The sequence below is a fragment of the Pristis pectinata genome, chromosome 3 (assembly GCF_009764475.1).
Source record: "Pristis pectinata isolate sPriPec2 chromosome 3, sPriPec2.1.pri, whole genome shotgun sequence".
Taxonomy (NCBI): domain Eukaryota; kingdom Metazoa; phylum Chordata; class Chondrichthyes; order Rhinopristiformes; family Pristidae; genus Pristis; species Pristis pectinata.
In genome coordinates this window covers 14,956,954-14,979,843 of record NC_067407.1, presented here as the reverse complement: position 1 = coordinate 14,979,843, position 22,890 = coordinate 14,956,954, and the positions used below count along the sequence as shown (strand labels likewise).

The window sequence follows — 22,890 nt, the reverse complement described above, 5'->3', positions numbered from 1 at the left end:
AGTACACTGCATTTGGTGTTCACAATGTGTTCTCCTCAAACACAGATCAGGTGATTGTTCAGCAGAACATGTGTGTTCAGTATACAACGGTTACCCTGATCTTCCTGCCACTTTAATTCTCCATCTCACTCCCACTCTGACCTATCTGTGTACGACCTCTTAAACTGTTATAATGAGGCTCAACATAAGTTTGAGGAACAGCAACTCATCTTCTTTCTAGGCACACTGCAGCCTTCCAAACTCTAAACTGAATTCTACAACTTCACGTAACTCACTTTCTCTGTCTGTATCAGAATGGACCAAGCTATCCACCCGTCAGCTTAGATTTTCCTCTCTCTGTTAACACAGTCTGTCCTGCTGGGCATGACCTGCAGCCTGCCTTTTGCTATCCTTTGTGTTCTTACTCTCTCACTGCCCTCACTCCATAGATTTTTTGGACAAAGGACCATGTCCTGCCTCCCTAACTGGCACCATCAACCAGATGACCTCATTTTACAGCTTATCCCCAGGACAACCCTAAGTTCACTTATCAGAGATATTTTCTGTGTCTTTCCAACCCTCCCCCACAATCTCAACTTATTTTCTTTCCTTCCTAGCTCTGACGAAGGATCTTCCACATGAAATATTAATACTGTTTTCTTTCCAGCTGCCTGACCTGCTGAGTTTTTCCAGCATTGTCTGTTTTTATTTCAGATTCTCCAGCATCTGCAATTTTTTGATTTTCAAGAATCCTAAATAAGTTGGCTGTGAAATAACACAAAGCAGGTAGTACATCAGTTGGTGGGGACAGGTAACTTGCACATGCAAGTGAGACTGTACACAAAAGAGAAAGAGAGAGCGTGTGAGTGAGAGAAAGAGAGAGAGAGCGTGAAAGAGAGAGAGAGAGAAAAAGAGAGAGTGAGAAGAGGAGAGCTCTGATGAAACACACTGTTAATCCCATACCATCTTTGTGGTCTGTGAGATTTTCCAGTGGCCTGTTGTGACGGCACTGCGACCCACCATTTTTGCTGGCTATACCCGCTTTGATTCTAACTGTCAAGTTTATTAATCAAGCCATCTGATTACAGAACCATAACACAACTAGACCCATGTGGGGCCTACTAAGGAGGGATTCAATTATTGTGTCACATTATGCAACATCCTTACTGGCTTTGCCACTTCTACACAGTTCAGATGTTTCTAAGTGATAAATTGTCCTTGAAGTTTCAAGCTGAAACAGCAATTATTGGATGGAGCAGGATGTGGGGTGCAGAAGACTTGCATTTTCTTAAAAAAAAATCCTATGGCTCTCCTGTTCAGAATTGTTTGATGTAGCTAGTTAGGTTATGAAAAGAAAATTGCTCCAGTGTATATCTCCTTGATTTTAATTGATCATATTCTTCACTGGGTACTTATGGTTCAATAGAGAATGTAGGTTTTCTTGTGAACAAAAACATTTGGCTACATAAAAAGTTAATGATAGATATTGTCCCAAAAACATTTTGGCTGTAGAAACCTAAATTCACATATATATTGAAAGCACAAGTTCAGGACAAAAATAACAATAACTAGTCCTGAAGACACGGACTTCAGAACCAGATGCCATGCTGTCCCAATAGAGCCAAAATACTTGCACCTACCTGAAAACATGGAAAATTGCCCAGGGATATCCTGTTTACCAAATGCAGGACAAATCCAGCTGGCTGACTATCATTCAATCAGTCTCCTCTCAATCACCAGCAATATGATGGAAGGTGCCATGAAGAGCACTGTCAAGTGGCATGTGCTCACCAACAACAATGTCAGCGATACCCAGGATGATTCTGCTCCAGATTTGTCATGGCCTTGCGCCAATCATGAACCAATCAGCTGAATTCTAGAGGTGGGGTGACAGTGACTGCTCTTGGCATCAAAGCCAGCCTTTGACCAAGTGTGGATTCAAGGAGTCCTGGAAAAATTGAAGTCAATTGGCATCAGTGTTAAAATACTCCAATGACTGGAGTCATATACAAAGGAAGATGACTGTGGTTACTGCAGGCCACTCATTCCAACTCCTGGACATCAGTACAGGACTTCCTCAGGGTATTGTCCTCAGCCCAAACATCTTCAGCCACTTCGTCAATGAGCTTCCTTTCATCAGAAGATCAGATGTAGGAATGTTTGCTGATTATTGCACAGTGCTCAATTTCAGCTGTAACTCCCCAGCAAATTAAGCAGCCCAAGCCTGTATGCAGCAAAATCTAGGCAAAACTTAGGCACTGGCTGCTAAGTGGCAAGCAATAACTAAATCCAACAAGAGAGAGAGTCTAACCACCTACTCTTGATATTTGATAGCATAACCATCACCATGTCCCTAATATCTATATCCTTGGGGGCACCACTGACCAGAAACACAACTGGATCAGCCACCTAAATACTGTGGCTACAACAGCAGGTCGGAGCCTGGGTATCCTGTGGTGAGTGACTCACTCCTGGCACACTAAAGCCTTTGAACCACCTACAAGGCACAAATCAGGAGCATGATGGAATACTTTCCACTCTCCTGGATGAGCGCACCTCCAAGACAGAGCAGCCCACTTGACTGACAGTTCCTGAACCATCTTAAACATTCATTCCCTTCACCATCGGTGCACAGTGACTGCAGTGTATACCATCTACAAAATGCACTGCAGTTACTCACCTAGGCTATTCTGGCAGCACTTCCCAAACCCACAACCTCTACCACCAAGATGGACACGGGCAGCGTGGGAAGAACTGCACCAGCCTGCAAGCTCCCCTTCAAATCACACAGCATCTTGATTTGGAGCTATACTGCCATTTCTTTATTGTCACGGGGGCTAGATCCTGGAACTTCCCAACAGTATTGTGAGAGTACCTTCACAAGAGGGGCTGCAGCAGTTCAAGGCGGCAGTTCACTCTCACCTTCCTAAGGGCACTTAGGAATGGACAATGAAAATTGGTCTTGTCAATGATGTTTATATCCCCGAAATACAAAAAATAATGAAATTAAGCAGGTTCACGTACCAACCTTCAATAATATTAAACTTTTTTTTAAATCTGAGGTTATATCATGATGTAGAATTTTAAAAATGGGTATGCATGCATTTTTGAAGGCAGACCTTAAAGGTTGATCAGATTGATTATGTGTATGAAAAATAATATTTTACAATGCTCAATGTAGTTTTAAAAAAAATACCTGGTGTCTGTAAAAAGAGAATCACCAAAATCAGCACTTAATTTGGAATCTTTCATTTCATTTTCCTTTCTGGTAGAAGAAAAGACATCTAAGCAGCTTGCACTTGTTATCCCTGCACTGAATATACCACTTTCGCCCTGAAATAGAGAAACAGAAGAAATTAGAATTAAAGGATCGTGTGTTTAAGTTATATTTCTGAATTGATAAACAAAATTTTTGAGCAGCAGGTTATTACAAACGGAAGCTTCATCTCCTTCAATGGCTGATTCATCTCTTAGAATACCATTTAATCAGCATCGAATTCTCTATCCCAAACACAAGACTTGTAAAATTTGGGAGGTCAAAATAATATCTGCTCCTTTAGTAATATTCTCTATTATTTGTTGGTCTTGGATTGTGCCATGATAGATGTATGAATTGTAATTCATTAAATATTATGAAATTTGAAAATATACTAGCAAGTCAATATGGAAAGCGCTGAAAATCAGCAAATGAATGATTATAACCAATTAGCTTTTTGGTATTAACAAGTACCTCACAACATAGAAGATCATTTAATTGACAAGATTTAATACACTCCTGCCTGCTAAAGATGATGTGAAAGACAAACGAGTACAATTGGTGAGAAAGTCATAGGGAAGAGCAGAAGGGCTGAATGAAAAATGTATTTAGAAGATCATTTAATTGACAAGATTTAATACACTCCTGCCTGCTAAAGATGATGTGAAAGACAAATGAGTACAATTGGTGAGAAAGTCATAGGGAAGAGCAGAAGGGCTGAATGAAAAATGTATTGGTGGGGAGCTAATAAACAGAAATTGACAGGTGACAACAAAATAAAATCTTCAAAACAATACACTGATCTTATTGGAAAAATCTGTGTTAATAACGAGATGATACTTGCACAAATTATCACAGGACCAGTTTACAGCTTTTCAAGGTGATGGGAAAAGCCTCAGTTTAATATTCAATATCAAAAATGATACCTCTAACAATGGTGCATTCTGTTTATAATGCACCGAGTTTCAGCTTAGCTTATACATTCCAAGTCTCTAAAGAGGCACTTAAACCCAGGACCTTCTGAATCATGGGACAGATACTACTACTGAAATAAGTAGGTCAAAAACATCCCTTGAAAAACAAAACATTTTGCACAAATGGGAATCTTGGTTCCAGAAGGTCTTGAAAAGGAAGAAACCAATTAATATAATGCAGACTGCAATTTAAATCTTTTGAGGTGTTAGCATTATTCAAGTCTTGAAAGGATTTTGATTTTCTTGGGAACAACAACAGATGTCACGATGTTAAAAAAAAGTGTTCTTCCTCATTGATTACTTCAACATTTATTCTAGTTTACCTCTTTATTTCCTGTCCGATGCAGTTGTAGAAGTGACTCCAAGTTCCTCATCTCCAATTTAGTGCTCTCTAGCTCTTTACTGAACTGAAGCATCTTTTCATTTTGGGAAGTTGTAAGTAATCTTAGTTCTGCATTCTCTAGCCTCAAGCCTTCTCGATCTTTCAAAACAGTCTCTTTGTTGGCCAGTTCATTCTCCAACATTTTAACCTTTTCTTTCGCATCAGATAAAACTGAAAAGAGCCCTGAATTTTTAGCCTCCAGGTCCTTTTGAACCACCTTTAGATCACAGTTCTGTTCCATTAAAAGCCTATGTACAAAACAAATTTTTAATATATACCAACATAAATGAAAATTGGTCAAATGCTTTTCCATACTTTATACACATGTAACAATTTCACAATAAACAATTTAATAACAATTTTACTGTTGCTGTGCTGCAGAATTATTTCAAGCAATGACAAAAATTAAAGGAAACAATATCTACTTCAAATAAACTGTCAAAGAATGGTAGAGCTTGAACTTCTCTATATTAATGATATTAGTGTCATATGGAATTTTCCAAACTGGTCAGTGAGGAGAGAGATGGAAGGTCTACAGGAGAAAGGGAGCCCATGCACGAGGGAGGGTGAGTGCACAGGAGAGAAGGAACATGCACAGGACAGATAGTGGGCATGCATGCAGGACAGAGAGGAAATGTGCACACAGGACAGGAAGGGGAAAGAGGTTGCCTGCAGGAAAGAGATGGCTTGTGCGCAGGAGAGAGAAAAAGCATGAACAGGAGAGAGACGGAACATGAGGAGAGACACAGAGCATGTGCAGGAGAGAGGAAGCACTGCAAGAGAGGGGGATTGTGAGAGAGAAAGATAGAGAAGGAGAACGCAAGGAAATAAAGTACTCTGGTATGATAACAGCTTCCATCACACGTTGAAATGTAGGCAGTACCACCGGATTCGGAAGAGCAGTGAAAGAGACAAATGCACTTTTGAAAGATTAACCTGATTTCTTCATTCTTTTTTTCTAATTCTTTTTCTAGGGTTGTACATTTCTCATATAACTCCTCTCTGTCCTTGTCACAGTGATCCAAGCTGCTCTGCCAATCCTCTTCATTAGCTCGAAACTATGATGCAAAAGATAAAATAACAGATTGAGCAGTCCCAAATATTTTATGCTTGCATTGAAAAACTAACTGTACTGCCTTCCTCACCTTTGTAAATTTTTCTGCAGTCTTTTCCTTGTAGCGTTTGAAAGCTGCAGAAAGTTCTTCGGCATTAAATAGGGCTTCATTTCTTTGTTGTTCAGCTCTATTTAAAAACAAAAATAAGTTGTTTCATTGTTGGGCTAATTATCAATGATCTTACTAAAGATATTCCTAAAGAACAGAAAAGTCCTAATCTATTCAACAAAGCAGAGAAATCTTAATCATTTTAAAATCACAGACTTTCCCAAGTAAAATCTGACCTAATCTTTCTTACTTAATTCAAACACAGTACACTTGATTTTTGTTGAAATTCACTTGTCAATTATGTGCCTATTCTGCAAGGCTATTGCCTTTTGAAAATGGTTGTATTCTCCTCCAAACTGATTATAAAACTCTCCTCTCCATCTGGTGTCATCTGCAAATTTTACAAATTGTGTTTCTGATTCTTAAGTCGAATTTGTGAAAATAAATTTTGAGGAATAGTCGCAGCATTGATCCCTGAAAGTCCAACTTTCTACCTTCTTCCATGCTAAGTAGCTACCACATAGCTGTAGGAGACTGACTAACTGAAGAGTAAAGATCAAAATTCTGATTTATCTTAATTTCCTTACAAGTTAATTCAATTGCTGTTAGAATTATCGATAGAATTATAAAATAGTAGGTGAGCATGGGCAAAGCACCTTACAGAGAATTTAGTTCAACAAAATTGCCATCCCAAAAAAATTCCATTAGAAATATCACATCCTCTGAAGCAAATTTTATATAAATTTATACAACTTCATGTGAAATTCTCCACTTATACCATCCACTTGAATGCTTTGATAATACATCTAATCTATATTGCACTGAATCAAAAAAAACAGATGCTGGAAATCTGAAATACAGAATGCCAGAAATACTCAGGAAGTCAGGCGTCAACCTTGGAGAGAAAATCTGAGGTAACATTTAAGGATGGTAACTTTTCATTAGAACTATGAATAATTAGAAATCAAAAATACTTGATTTTAGAAAGCATGTGAAACAGAAATGAAAGAAGATCTATGTTCAATGGATAATGTACCAAACTTTTTCTACAGGGCTACAGGGCTTTTTCTGCTATGGCACAGATGGAAAAGCTTGCGAAAACAACATTAACACCAGCTAGTTCCTTCAGATGCATTTCTTGTAAGTCACCAGATGCGTTTGCTAATCTCATAAACATCCATTGTGGTGTTGTCCCTTATAGTGGGGCTTGGCCCTTTCCAAATTAAAACTTATGCAGAGTTCAATAAACTGCATTGCTTCCACAATCTTCCGGGTGTTCATCAAAACTCATATATCAAAAATTATTTGAAACCTCTGTTGACATAATACTCTTTCTTTTTCAATCTTTTTATTAGTTTCAAATTAATACAGATTGATATATAGCATCAATATTTATACATGTAATACAAAGAGATCAGGATAACAATCATGGCACAGATAATCATAAAGAACAAAATATAAAAAAATCTGTAGATCCAATGATCTCTTAGTAAATGAGTATAATATAAAAGGAAAGAAAAGAAAAAGATTTATTATATAAATTTTAAAAAAAGAAAAAAGAACCCCAAATCAATAAGAAAAATTATTAACAATATAAACTAAACAGAAAAATTGCAAAAAAAAACAACAAAAAAAAGAAAAACAAAACTGGGCTAAAATTTCTCGGTAGAAACAGAGCAATATTATGTCGTCAGCTCCGTTCCTCTAAGTTAGAAAGTTATTGAAAGAACACTAAACTGATCTAGTAGTGATAGTACTGTGGGGATAGATTCATCCGGATTAGAAATATAAAGTAACAGGTCATCTGCGTAGAGAGATATCTTATGAATCTTCTGTCCGCGAGTAATGCCACATACACTTGAAGAGTCCCGAAGTGCAATAGCCAAGGGTTCTAAAGCAACAGCAAATAATAAAGGGCTTAATGGGCAACCTTGTCTAGTACCTCGAAAAAGCCTAAACAAAGGAGATCTTTGATTATTAGTAAGTATTGAAGCCATAGGTGTATAATAAATCATTTTAATCACAGACATAAATTTAGGGCTAAAATTAAATTTTTGAAGTGTAGTGAATAGATATTCCCATTCGACTCTGTCAAATGCCTTTTTAGCATCTAGTGAAACAACACATTCTGGGATTTGGGATAAAGGAGTATATAAAATATTCATTAATCTCCTAATATTAACATGTAAAGAACAATTCTGAATAAATCCTGTCTGGTCTTCAGAGATAATTTGTGGGAGAACCTTTTCCAGTCTAAAGGCTAATATTTTGGAAAATATTTTTGAATCTATATTTAATAAAGAAATAGGTCTATAAGATGGACAATCAGTGGGATCTTTATCCTTGTTAAGAATTAAAGAAATAGTTGCTTCATAGAAAGATTGTGGTAGTTTACCCACTGATAGGGCATCTTTGAAAATTTTGGCTAACCAGGGAACAAGAATATCAGAAAAGGATTTTAAAAATTCAGCTGTATACCCAAGTTCATTGAAAATATTATTTTCTTTACTTCTTCCTCCAAAATGGGAGCATCTAATGTAGAACATTCATTTAAAGATAGTTGGGGAATCTTCAGATCTCTTAAAAATTCATACATTAATGTAGGATCCTCAGGGGATTCTGTTTGGTATAAAGAATAAAATTCTTGAAAGGATTTGTTGATTTGAACATGATCTATCGTGTAGGTACCATCTGGTTTACGAATTTTATTAATCTTATGTTTAGATAAAGTAGCTTTCAACTGGTTGGCCAATAATTTACCGGATTTGTCACCATGTATATAAAATTGACTTTTGTTTTTAAGTAGTAGATTTTCAATTGAAGATGTTAATAATAAACTATGTTGTAATTGGAGTTCTGTTCTCTTTTTAAAAAGCTCCAGATTCGGAGTATCAGAATATTTCCTATCGATTTCTGTAATCTTGTCAGCCAATATACGTATTTCATTATTAGTTCGTTTTTTCAAACCAGCAGAATATGAAATAAGTTGACAATGGATATATGCTTTAAAAGTATCCCATATTATCCCACTGGAAATTTCTTCAGTAATATTAGTTAAAAAGAAAAATGAGATCTGTTCTTTAATAAATTGGACGAAATCTGAGTCTTGTAATAGAGAAGGGTTAAATCGCCATTGTCTGACATCAAAGGATACATCTGGTAATTTAATTGATAAAGTCAATGGTGCATGATCAGAAATGGCAATTGCATTATATTTACAGTCCATAGTAAGTGGAGCTAATCTAGCATCAATAAAAAAATAATCAATCCTCGAGTAGTTATGGTAAACATGAGAAAAGTATGAAAATTCTTTATCATATGGGTGTAGAAATCTCCGAACATCTAAAATTCCGGATTCAACTAAAAAGGAATTAATAAAGACAGCGGATTTGTTTGGAAGTGCAGGATTTGACACAGATCTATCCATCGAAGGGTTTAGACAACAGTTAAAATCTCCACCCATAATCATAGTGTATTCATTTAAATTAGGAAAACATGCAAACAGATGTTTAAAAAATTCAGGGATATCTACATTGGGTGCATAAAGATTTACCATAACAACTTTATTATGAAGCAGACCAGTAATTAATAAAAATCTACCATTTGGGTCTGATATTGTCTCATGATGGACAAATGAAATTGAGGAGTCTATAAAAATAGAAACTCCTTTCAGCTTTGCTTGTGGATTTGAATGGAACTGTTCACCCTTCCAAAATCTAAAAAAACGTTGATTATCTTTCCTCCTGATGTGAGTCTCCTGAACGAAAATAATCTGAGCATTTAATCTATGAAAAACTTTAAAAATCTTCCAGTGTTTAAGCGGATTATTTAAGCTGTTAACATTCCATGAAATAAAATTAATAGACTTATCCATTTTAACAGACTAAAAAACATATGGTATGTAAAGGGTTAATCTTGGTATTTCCGAGTTTTACCAACAGGAAGAAGTAAAATAAAATACTCAAAGAGGAAATGGATGTGGCGACAATTTAGAAAAACTTGTAGTTTAGCCCAGAAGAAACAAAAACAAAAACAACCCCCCCCCCCCCAAACAGCCCAAAAACTGGCCAATAGGCAGCCAGAAGGCTACCCTCTAATTGAACTAACCCCAGTTCTATTGGTGGCAGTAGTCCAAATTGAAAAAATATATAAACCACCCATGTTTTGTCTAAAAATGAACAACATAATACAAACAGAGATATCGAACTCATAACATAGTTGTGAGATTGAAACAGAGCCAAAGGGCGTTAATAGCCGACAATTAAAAAATACGGTTTAATAATTATTTCGAAAAGAAAGCAAATGATCAGTCATTTTGTTAAATTCTTAATTGTTATTAAAACAAAACATTAAAAATATTAAAAGAAGAAAAAAGGTTTAAATCTAAAAATTAATTAGATAATAAAACAAGTAGGTAGTAAATCAAAGGAAACACACTGTGTCTCTTCCGCATTTCTTACCTTCTAAAATTAAAAGCTAATTCAAAAGAAAATTCTCGGCTTCTTGAATGGATTTAAACCATTTGCGAGATTTATCAGGTAATGAAATTCTCAACCTTGCTGGGAATAATAATGCAGGATGATAGTTGCTTTGATAGAGACGAGCCATAATTGGTTTGTCGGTCAGCCTTTCTTTCATAACTTCTGGGATGTAATCTTCAACTATTCGAAACTTCCATTGTTTAAATTGAATCATTCCACGTCTACGAGCGCTACGAATCAGGAGTTCCTTGATGCTGACATAATGGAATCTCAGTATTACTGGCCGAGGTTTTTGATCCGGAGCAGGTTTAGATCTTAATGCTCTGTGAGCCCTATCCAGAATGGGCTGAACAGGGAACATTTCGGGACCAAAAACCTTGACCAAAAGATTAGAAAAGAATTCCATAGGGTTACCAGTCTCGGTGTTCTCTGGAAAATTGATGATCCTTAAATTTTACCTTCTGCTGCGTCCTTCCAGCTCGATGATCCTCTGTTGTTGCTTTTCCAGGTTTTGCTTGGTCGTAATTAAGGCTTTTTCAAGTGAATGGAATTTGGCATCTCTCTCTTTACCAGCTTGGTCGAGTTCAGCAATTAATTGCACTTGTTTGGCATTCTCCTGGATAAGAGTATTTTGTTTGTCTTCAAAGTCTTTTAAAATAGACTTCAATTCGGCAAAGCTCTGATCGAACTTTCTATCCAGATTAGAAATAGCTTCCAAAGTAGGTTGGTCTCCAATATCTTTACCATTAGCAGAGGCTTTAGATCTGGTGGTCATTTTAACAGTTAAAAATCAAGATTAAACTTGCGCCAATATTGTAAAAGGCTTATTAAAGGGTGGTAAATAATAGATTGAAAAGTGCCTGGATCAAAGCCAAGTTATGACTTAGTCCATCGAGCGCCACCAACAGACTCCCCGACATAATACTCAGCTACCTGAACTTCCCTCTGTTAGGATTCTTTTTGAACTCTCATTCCATAAAATTTACAATTTTTTCTTAAATTCTATACTATACCAGCACAAATTTTGGAGTGCAAACCATCTTCTGCATTTGGAGGTTTAACGAACAGCCTTGGAGATACTTTGGGACACACTGAGTTCCTCAAAATCTGCTACGTTATGCAACAACTTGCATTTATATAAAGCATTTTTTAACAAAATATTATTCTGAGCGGGAGATGTATACTACTGCTAAATATTACCTCTTTCCTCTTCTACTTTGTTCATAAAGCTCGTTCTTTATCCTTTTGCATTCTTCTGACAATTTTTCCACCAGTTTGTCCTTCTCAGCTACCATCCATTGACTCTCTTCCAATTTTTCTTCCGCAACTCTTATTAAAAAAGAAAACTCTTATTAAGAAAACATTTACTCTACATCTAAACATTATGATCTTTTATGTAATTATAACTTGCCAATTCCACCACTAGAATACAAATGCTGAAAATAGATAAAAGTTAAAATTATATGCTAAAAATAAATGGCACCAACATAACATGTAAAATTTAGATCTTTCAAAAAAATACTTAAATTTAGGATGGTGTATTAATCACAATTAACTATTTATTTGGGATTAACTTTTAAATTGCTTAGCTTGAGTAAAGGGTGAATTTGCAATGTGACAAGTTGTAAGTGTGACGAATGACCAGTTCATCTGCTGTTGGACCAAGAACTGAGGCCAGGATACGAGAAGAACATGTCCTATTTTAACTAGTGCAATAATATATTTCATATTCACATAAATAAGTGAAGGGGATTTCTCTAATTTCTCATTTGAAAGATCATAGCTCAAACCCCTTGAACTTGCAACATTTTCACTAAGACTAGGTACTAAGATGTTACAGGACAATCCAGGAATATTCCTGGAAACAAGAATCTCTCGCCCTACTATATCCAACAGAATATCCTAGGTAGACCCATTATTTATAATACCTGACAAAAAGCTGCATTACTTCTTTGCCATTACCTGAGAGCTTTCTCTTGAGCCTCTACTTCTGCCTCTAAACCCAGGATATCTTCATTTAACTGAGAAATATGATGTGCCTTTTCATTAATAGATGGTTCAAGATGACAAAACTGAAAGTAAAGCAAAAACAAATGTTCAGGTTGATATTTGACACTGATTAAAGCACTCAAACCACTAGTCTTAAAACGCATTTCTCCCGCCTCATCTGTTTCCCAACCCAAATTCCTAACCTAATCCGAATGCGATGGGAAATCTACCAAGTTAATCATTTGAACCAACCGTGAACATTTTTAGACACTTCCTGACAAAATGAACCATTCTTTCACTATGAACGCATCTCAGCTCTGATAGTACATACACATATTTGTTCTCATACTCATATTGTTTAAGAATGTGCATACAATGTAATTTCCAAAGAAGCTTAAGGAACAATATTTCAAGTTCTGACCACACACTTTACAGCCTTCTGACTCAATGTTCAATCATTTCACATAAAGCATTTCCAACATCTTGCTTTTATTTCAGATTTCTGTATACATTGTGTTTTCCTTCAGTTAGCCAGCAGTGGATTTAACATTTTACAGATTAACTGTGTCATGGTTAATAGTGGTGCCTTTGAAATAACTCTCAAACAAACATAACAGCATATTTTAATAAACAATAACATAACTACATATTTGACAGAACACAATTTAATGTGTATTGCATAATCAGTGTTTCTGTATTATCCATGGAAGTGCCAGCCATCACCTCCAGTAGCCTGTCCAGAGTTGCTAAAAAAAATCAGAGCACAATTCTGCTTCCCTCATTGATGTCTTCTAGACCCACCCTGCTTATTGTTCTATTACCACTTTCACATTGCACCATCACCCTTTATGACATTTAGACTCTCCTGTTATTTATCCATCATTGACCTCACTTTTATCCCTTCATCTTGCATCTCTTGATTCAATTTATTTTTTTTACTAATCTGTTAACTATTAAGCTTAACACTGATAAAAGATAGAAAGAAAAAACCCTACATTGAAACAAAATAAAAATGAAATATTCAAGCCCTATCTTCTATAAAGTGTATGTGCTGTCAAACACTTTCTCAGTGATACAATGCAGCACCTCATGTTACTACAAGATTTAATATAAAAATCTATTTCTGAATGCAACCCAAAATTCCAGCACAAAATCTAACTTCTTCCAAGTTCAAAAGGAAATTATACTTATAGTTTTGATGACAATACTCCCTTCAGTCACATGCATACTTTGAGGATACTTAGTACAATGTTGACCAAAGACACAGCACAACAATAACATTTCTCTGATCCTCTGGTACTACACCTGTACCCAGAGGCATTTTACTGTGCAACTCTTAATGGAGCACTTTTAGTTCATAGAATGAGCCCATTCAGCCTTTGGTGCACCTGCCAATCTTTGAAAGAGTTATCTAGTTAGTCCCACTGCCATGCTCTTCACCCAGCAACTTCTTTCTCTGCAGGTATTTCAGCCAGTGCACTTCAAATTAAAACCAATCAATGCACAAAATATTATTGTCTGCCTTATGGTTCTTTCACCAACTACCTTAAAGCTAAGTTAGTTACCAACCCTACCATTGGAAACATTCAATTTTGAATATCTATAAAGAGCTTCTATGAATAGAAAAAAAAGGTAGAGGGTAGCCAAGATAAGTGTGGGACTGTTAGAGGGGAGATTTACCACCAGGAAACAAAGAAAGGGAAGATATGCTAAACCAATACTTTGCATTAGTCTTCAGAGTGGAGGACACTGCAAATATCTCAAAGATAAGTGATGGGCTAATTTCAAACAGTATGGAAGAAGTTATAACAATGGACAAAGTATTGGAAAAACTAATGGGACTAAAGGTAGTTAAGTGGCCAGCGCCCAATGACATGCATCCAAGGCTTTTAAAGGAAGAGTCATCAGAGATAGTGGAGCTATCATCTAACTTTTTCAAAACACATCGAGCTCCAGAAGGGCACCTTCATAAAACAGCAAATGTGACTCCCTTATTCAAGGAAGGAGGGGCACAAAAAGCAAGAAACTACAAGCCAGTTAGCTTTCCATCTGCTGTTGCCAAGACGCTGGGTCTATAATCAAGGAAGAAATAGCTAGTCATTTACAAAAGCTTAATGTAATCAAACCAGGTAAATCATGTTTGACAAGTTTGCTATAGTTCTTTGAAGATGTTGCAAGCAGAGTCGACAGAGACAAATGTGTTGTATATGGATTTCCAGAAGGCACTTGACAAGGGGCCACATAAAAGGTTGGAGCAAAAGATAAGAGCTCGCCGTATTGAGAAGTGTATTAGCATGCATTAGTATTGTTATTGTATGGAAGATAGTCGGCATAAATGAGTCTTCTTCTGGCTGGGAGAATGTAACTAGTGGAATGGCCTGAGGTTCAGTTCTTGGCTCTCAATTATGTACTATTTAGATTAATAACCTGGAGGAGGCAGCTGAGTGTAAGGTATTGAAGTTTGCAGATGACATGAAAACAGGTGAGAGGGCATATTGCAATGAGGCTATTTGGATGCTGTGACAGGATACTAGATAGGTTGAGTGAGTGGGTGAAAACTCGGCAAATGGAGCTTAATATAAGAAAGTGTGAGGTCATGCACTTCGTTAAGAGGATTCAAAAAGCAGACTATTATCTAAATGGAGAGAGGTTGCAAACTGGAGTAGAGGGATCCAGGTATTCTTGTGCATTAAACACAAAGTTAGCACACAGGTGCCACAAGTAGTTAGGAAGGCAAATGTCAAACTGGCCTTTATTACAATAGAGTTGGAGGTTAGAAATATGAAATTATTGTTAGAATTGTACAAGGTATTGGTGAGGCCACACTGGAACACTGTGAAAAGACAACAGAAAAGAGATTCACAAGGTTAGTTCCTGGGATGAGAGAGTTCTCCTATTCACCAGCAGCTGAAGAAGTATGCTTTGAAGTTAATAACGACGGGGGGGTGATCTTATTGAAACATGATCAAACTGAATGGCAGGGCAGGTTTAAGGGGCCAGGTGGTGCATTCCTATTTCTATTTTCTTGTAATCTTGTATATTAAGTCACCCCTTAACTTCCACAGTTTAAGGTGTTAAATCTGATCTCCATTCTATCCAGACAAAAGAAATATCACCTTGCTATACCTTTCCAGTAAACATTCTGTTCCTTCTACATTCTTTCAGAAGATGAGGTGCCCAGACTTGGACATACCTTCAGCAAGTTATAGAATGTTTAGTATAACTTCCTAGTTTCATTCTCCATTCTTCCTCTCCTTATCTAAGAAACTTGAATGACCAGCTCAATTTATGTTGCTTCTTTCAAATGTGTTCAAAGAAGGCCTAGAATCCTCAGTTATTGCACTCACTTATACATTGTGATTTGTTTATGTTTCTCTTCCTCCTTTCTCCTTCCAAAATCAATTGCTTCATATTCCTCAAGTTAAATTTTATCTCCCTTGTGTCTGCACACTGAAGTCCCTCTATGTCCTCCCGAAGTCTGTTACTGTCCTCATCACTGGTTAGTGTATTTCAGAGTTCATTTCTGTTTTAACAATATACGAAAGTATATTATTAATCTACATCACGAAGATTAATGGTTTCAACACTGTCACCGGGGATACCACAATACCAGATGTAGCCAGTAAAAAACAATTTTTCACAAGAACTTTTCTTTCTGACCCTCAGCTAATTTTGTACCCCTGGGCTTCAAATATGCTGTCAGCAATTTATCAAATATCTTTCAAAAATTTGGAAGGTTGTGCCTATTCGCACTTTCCACATGCGTCCTTATAAACCAGGGGACTTCCCTAATGTGAGTGTCTCATCGTATTTTAAAAAACTTTGAATGTAACTTGAAAGGCTGCAATCTGCAGAGCTATTGACCAACTGCTGGAAGGTGGAATTGGGCTGGGGAGCTCTATTTCAATTGGTATAGACACAAAGGAAAAACTTGTCTTTTTCAATGTTGTAAATTTTCTGTTTCTATGTTATGCAATTAATACATATATTTAAAATACTCACTTTAGCTTTTGATTCAGTCAGCTCCATCTGTATACTTTCAATTTCCCGCACCAAACTATGATTCTGGGAGACCAAACGAGCATTGTCCTCTCGAAGTGAACTGAGCTTTCTCCATAATTGTTCATTTTCCTGCTCCACACCAGATATAGTTGGTAAATGAGGTGTCTAAAAGCATGGAAGTTATGTATTTGAAAGAAATTGTAAACCATTCCTTCCTGAAGACACTTATTTTTCATAAAATTTAGCACTTCCATACCTCACCCAACTTGTCACATCTTGCTTAAAACTAAACAGCAAGTATACTCAATGACGGAGCAAATTTAAGAGATCTATAAAAGTGGTAATTTGACTATGATCATATGTTTGCATTTGTTTGCTTATTAGCTCATTATTCCTACTCTAAACTAAAGAAAAACTTTAAGGGCACGACAGGATTATTTCCCATCAAATATCTAATATTCCTTCTTAAAAGTTAGGTCAGGACATGTCAATAAAAATAGAGAATATATGAAAACCCTGAACTATAATATTCCTACAGCTCAAAGACAGGTAATTTTAAGTTATTAAAAACAGACTTGAGAAGCAAGGGTAGATCTCCTTCAAGTACATAAGACTGAGTAACAATTTTGAGAAGTGCTCAAAATTGTCAACACAGACTTGATAGGCCAAAAGACCTCCTTCTATGTTGTAAAGGGAATATTAAAAAAATCATGTAGATGCTAAACAAACTTGATAAAGAGAAAGTGCTTCCATTGACATAAATTTCAAAAACCAGAGATCAGATACAAGGTTACCAAAAGAATCTAAAGTTGCTGAGAGGAAAAGTTTTCTTTGCATGGTGAAGTTATTAACTGGAATTCACTGCCAAAAAGGGAGATGGAACAACAGCTTCAATCTTGGTTTTCAATGGAATTGGATAAATAGTTGAAGGAAAAAATATTGCAGTGCTACAGGGAAGGAATCAAGTTTTGAGGGTAATTGATTGCTTTAGCATAACACATGAAATAGAGTCTCAAGTCTGCTCCATTATTCAGAAAGATCACTGTTAGTTTTGTGCCTCAAGTCCACTTTCCTACCTAATCCCTGTAATTCCCTCAATTCCCATGGTGTTCAAAATCTACTTAACTAAGCCCTTGAGGAGAGGATTCCAAAAATATATACCCATGTGGTTAAAGAAATTTCTTCTCACCTTAATTCTAAATGACTGGCCCCTTATCCTGACACTACAGATCTAAGATCTAGATTCTCCAGCTGGAGAAATTCTAATTCCCTCTGGAAGCCCTAATTGATGCTGTTTCCACCATCCCTGTAGGTAGTAAATTCCAGATAATAACCCCTTTTCACATTAAAAAAAAGCCTTTTTTCACATCCCCTTGTATCTTTTTCCCATGATTTTAAATCTTCTTTATTCTTTCTACCAAAGTGTATAACTCATGGAATTCTCCATGGTAACACTTACATGATTTTATAAATCATTCCAGACTCAGACTAGATTTCCTGTCTGTGTATCACAGTACTAAACTACTCCATCAGGGCCATCAGGAAACTGCATAAAGCAACCATGTAGGAAGGATTTCTCAGCCATTCAGACTGTTTCAAATGGCTGAGTGTCTGTTATATCACATATATAACAGCCACAGACATGTGGTGAACCTATACGGATTGACAGCAAATTGACAACTGCCACTGCCAAATAAAGATGATCCAAAAAATAAATACAGCATAATAAGAAGCTAAAAATAAATTACCCTGCCTCCAAAACTGCTAGTTGGACTAATGTTACTAAAAACATTTTTTTGAGGAAGCGTTTTCTCAGCAGCTGTCGGATGATGCTTGTTCATTGGAGGAACTGCTGGATTGTATTGAAAGAGATCTTCCATTGTTAAAGCTGGGGTATGATCTTGCTTTGGAGAGTCATCAGACTGGTCATTTAATCGGGAACTGAGGAAAAAAAATAAAAATATTTTTCTAAGTTTAATTGTAGATTTAGGTTTGAAATTAGAACAACTTTCATTTAGATAAACCAAAAAAAATACATTTATATTTTCACCTTAATATTGCTTTACAAGTTAACTTCGTATGTCTTCTCTGATGTTACTGTTAAGAAGACAGCAAAATCAAATCACTCAAAGGTGACTCAACACACAGGTTAGGCTGAATCCAAACCAAGACCAACATTGGAATTTATTGAACTGAGTAAGGAGTCAGATGACCAAAAATAGAAGATATAGCAGGTTGAGGGCCAGGAAGAAAGAATGAAGGGTGCAGACAGACATATCAAAGGTGCATGGTTAGGCCTCAAGGCAACTCAAAGATGGGTTTAGGAATCCTGATGTCAGAGGGTCTGGAGCTAATACAGCACAGAAGAACTGGTTGAGCAATATGGAATGCCAGCAACAGGGCTCTGGATGAGATACAGTGTACGAAGGATTGAGCAAGGAGTACTCTCAGAAAATATGGTCTAGAATAAGGTACTGATGAAGATTATTGAGGAAAAAAAGTAAGGAAAAGAAATAAAGACAGAGCTGAGAGTGCTCCAGCAGCAGAAGAACAGGATGTTGTTATGGATATTGTGTATGAAGCTCAATTCACAGGCAACCAACACACAGGTGTATACCATCACATTAAGCCTCAACATATTTGCCCAAAGGAACATGAGAAAAGGGGCTAGAGTGTAGACTTCCTTGTAGGAAATTAATTAAACAATTTCAATCTTGAACTATAATAATTCTACCTCATCTGTGTCCTGATGACGGTCAAGCACACATGCTGTCAGTCACAGTACCTAGTGTGGTAATTGTAAAGCTGGCTGATGATATATTTTTAAAAATGGACATTAAATCTAAAGATAATTCTTTTGAGGACATAAATCTGACCAAGGAAGGAAACAATGGAATGTCAGAGGTGACTCCAAGCATAGGGAGAAGTGTCATTGCAAGCATTATGAGGTAGCAATATAATGGTATAGTAGGATGTCAAGATCTAATGTTTCAAACCCTACAAGGAACACACAAGGAACACATTACAGTTGCACAGAAATTCAGAGACATTTTCATTGGGGAATGTCTTGAAACAGTGAACTTTGTTGTTTTAAGGAGAAATAATAAGTATGTTATAATTATAATTAATTATATTATAAGTATATTAAATTTCCTGATGATGCCAAGTTCCAATTCGTAGAGCAAGATAATTTAAAGTTTGAAATGGACTTTAACAATAATGTTGATGGCCTGAGGTTTGTCAAATGGAATTTGATGCAGAAAGATATCAAGACTATTTTAACAAATTTAGGGCTACCACAAATGCTTTCCAAGTTCAGTAGTAATCAATTTTGTAACCTAACTCATGCTCTTATATGCTGGAGTTGAACCTCACTAACTGATTTCTACTGACGCAACCACATAAGAAGGCACACGTGGAAAATTGTTGTTTTTCATCTGTAACCTCTTGATTATATGGTAACTGCTTAACAATAATTGATACTCAAATTCTGACCTGTTAAAATCTATTCTTGAGCTCTGCAAACTTTTTTCAGTCTTCATCAGCCTCTTCCTCAAAGCTACCAAATTATCCATCCACTTGCCCTTTTGTAACAAAGCATCAATGACTGTCATGAAGATGGTCAAGCCTACACGGAAAAAATAGTCAGACTATTCAGTAACAAAATTTTACAAGTAGCCATGTTAAATCTTGATAAACCGAATATCAATGAAATCAGCAAATTGGAACAAAATTTCTCTGGTTAAATTAAAAATCAATTTTCAAATACTTGGAACAAATGATAGTTAGCAAAAGTCGCAATTCAAAACTAAAGCAATAATAATATTAATTTTTTTAATATACAACACCAATTCCATTACCTCAAATTCTACAATCACAAGTATAAAGAAGGTTCGCTACAGTGATATATTGAATGAAAGGATGAGGACAGAATCCTCTTATAAAGTGAGACTGAATGCACAAGGATCGCAATAGAAGACAAACAATCTTAAGTGGTTAACAGTGTAGATGTTTTAAAAAGCAAACAACTGCAAATGCTGAAATCTGAGAAGAAAATGGAAAGTGCTGGAACTAGTCCATAGATGAGGCAGCGTTCATGGAGAGAGCAATTGAGTTAACATTTCAGATTGCTGATCATTCTTCAGAATATTTTAAAAATACTGGAAATGCTCAGCAAATCAAGATAGATGGTTCCCCTGCTGTAGGAGTCTGGATCTAGGAGCCAGGCTCAGAATACAGGCTTAGTTATTTAGGGTTGAGATAAAGAGAGTCTATACTTTACTCTGAGGGTTATAAATCTGGAATTGTCCACTCCAGGAGACTAAGTTGCTCGGTCATTGTCTAAACTCAAATGTTTATTGATATTGGGATAAAAAGATTGTTAGGGGTGTTACGGACTCAGTGGAAGTCCCTTTAAGATAGAGGGTGTGCGTGTATGTGTGTGTGGGGCGTGCTTACGTCAATAGAAGATAAAGGACGTAATGACGTTGTTGAAGAAGTTAGAAGAAGAAGAAGAAGGAGAGAGAGAGAGAAGGGAGAGAGACACCAGCCTGCTTGTTTTCTCTATCGATGGATGAGAAACTATAACTGTGTCTGCCACTGAAATCCATGTATGGAAGTTGGAAGTAATCCGGTGGAGTTCACTTTGTTGCTGACCCGTAGAAGGAAACAGGTATTTGTGTGGACGACCACGATTCGGATGCTTTTCGGGGTGAGGAAGTCATTACCGAGTAAACACTGGAGTGTCGTTTGGGTTCCATCGTGGAACATTTGGATTTCGTATTTACTCTCTCTATGTTTCCCTACATCTACGTCTTATCTTCTGACAACTGTGGTTGTTGAAGAAGCCCTTGCTCATGTTTCACCTTATGGCTTGCGGAACTGAACTTTAAGAACCATTCCGGAACTGAGAGTTTTGGACTTTGCCACACACACACACACACACACACACACACACGAAGAGTTTAGTTTTGGGGTTAACGTTCGAGGTTTAACATTTTTGAATTCTAACATACTAACATTTTTACTTTTATTTTACGTATTATCATAAGTAGTAATTAATAAAATAGTTTTTTAACACTAAATCATGCTCAGTGTGTTTCTTTTGTTGCTGGTTCGTGACAGGGGACACTGAAGATATTGCAGAAATGTGATATAACAGTCACTAACTTTATGAATGACATAGCAGCCTTCAAGGATTTAAAAGCTTTCCACTTCGCCTACTTTTTTTTAATGTTCTTAGTAACAGAGATGGCACTTCTCTCGAAAATGTTCATTTCCATTTAATCATTCCTTTTCTGTTTTTTGAAATACTCTTATAAGGTAACTAACTGGTTCACACCAGTAAAATAGTTCTAGGATTCTTCCAGCATTATCAAACCTGTTCCAGTAACTTATAATAAGAAGATAGTTAATCATTCATGTAAAATTTCTACTTTACTAAAGTCTTGTTCTGATCTTCTGGTTCCTTTCTACCTCCATATCTACTTTGATATAGTCATGAAGATGCAGCAGACCTTGGGAAAAGCATGACAGGGTTATTACAACAGGTGATTTTAATTTCTCCAATATTGACTGGGACTCCCTTAGTGCAGGGGCTTGGAAGAGGCAGAATTTGTTAGGTGCATCCAGGAGGGTTTCTTGAAACAATACGTGGATAGTCCAACTCGGGATGGGACTGGACTAGACATTATATTGGGGAATCAGCCTGGTCAGGTAATTGGAGTTTCAGTGGGGGAGCATTTTGGGAACAGTGACCATAACTCTGTAAGTTCTAAGATAGTTGTGGATAAGGATAAGACTGGTCCTAGGGTGAAAGTGCTAAATTGGGGGAAGACTAAATACAACAATATTAGGCAGGAACTGGAGAAGGTATTTGGGAGTGACTGAAGGTAAATCCACATCTGACATGGGGGAATAATTTAAAGGCTATTTGATTAGAGTTCAGGACTAGGATTTTCTTGTGATTGTTAAAGATAAGGATGGTAAGGCTCAAGAACCTTGGATGACAAGAGATATTGTAAGGTTAGTCAAAAAGTAAAAGGAAGCATATATAAGGTTTAGGAAACTGAAATCAGACAAGGCCCTTGAGAAGTATAAAAGAAACAGGAAAGAACTTAAATAAGAAATCAGGAGGGCTAAAAGGAGCCATGAAACATCCTTGGCAAGTAGGATTAACAGGAATCCCAAGGCATTTTGTACATATATTAGGAGCAAGAGGGTAGCTAAGGAAAGGGTAGGTCCACTCAATGACAAAGGAGGAGATTTATGCATAGAGCCAGAGGAAGTGGATGAGGTCCTTAATGAGTAGTTTGCATCAGTATTAAAGAAGGACATGGATGATGGTGACACAAGGAAGGGTTTTGTTGATATACTAGAACATGTCCATATTACAAAGGAGGAAGTGTTGGGTGGTTTGAGATACAGTAAGGTGGATGTCCCCAGGGGCTGATGGGAATTATCCCAGGATAATGAGGAAAACAAGGGAGGAGATTGGTGAGGCCTAGATAGAGATCTTTGTATCCTCTTTAGCCATGGGTGAGATGCCAAAAGACTGGAGAATAGCCAATGCTGTTCCTTTGTTTAAGAAAGGGCAACAGGGACAAAGCAGGGAATTATAAGACAAAGTAGGGAAATTATTGGAGAAGATTCTTAGAGACAGGAT

General features: G+C 36.6%; 1 protein-coding gene across 3 annotated transcripts in view; it reads right to left on the bottom strand.

Moving 5' to 3' along the window:
* ccdc18 (coiled-coil domain containing 18) overlaps window positions 1–22,890 on the bottom strand; it is a 98,537-nt gene that overhangs the window by 62,745 nt on the left and 12,902 nt on the right. For all 3 annotated transcript variants that reach the window (XM_052011989.1, XM_052011991.1, XM_052011990.1), the window contains 9 exons: window positions 19,722–19,854; window positions 17,975–18,167; window positions 16,227–16,391; window positions 12,198–12,307; window positions 11,436–11,564; window positions 5,737–5,833; window positions 5,528–5,649; window positions 4,533–4,839; window positions 3,176–3,312 (listed from right to left, as the gene is read on the bottom strand). In XM_052011989.1, the coding sequence (XP_051867949.1) occupies window positions 3,176–3,312; window positions 4,533–4,839; window positions 5,528–5,649; window positions 5,737–5,833; window positions 11,436–11,564; window positions 12,198–12,307; window positions 16,227–16,391; window positions 17,975–18,167; window positions 19,722–19,840 (1,379 nt within the window). In that variant the 5' untranslated portion in view covers window positions 19,841–19,854. The remainder of the gene's footprint in view (window positions 1–3,175; window positions 3,313–4,532; window positions 4,840–5,527; window positions 5,650–5,736; window positions 5,834–11,435; window positions 11,565–12,197; window positions 12,308–16,226; window positions 16,392–17,974; window positions 18,168–19,721; window positions 19,855–22,890) is intronic.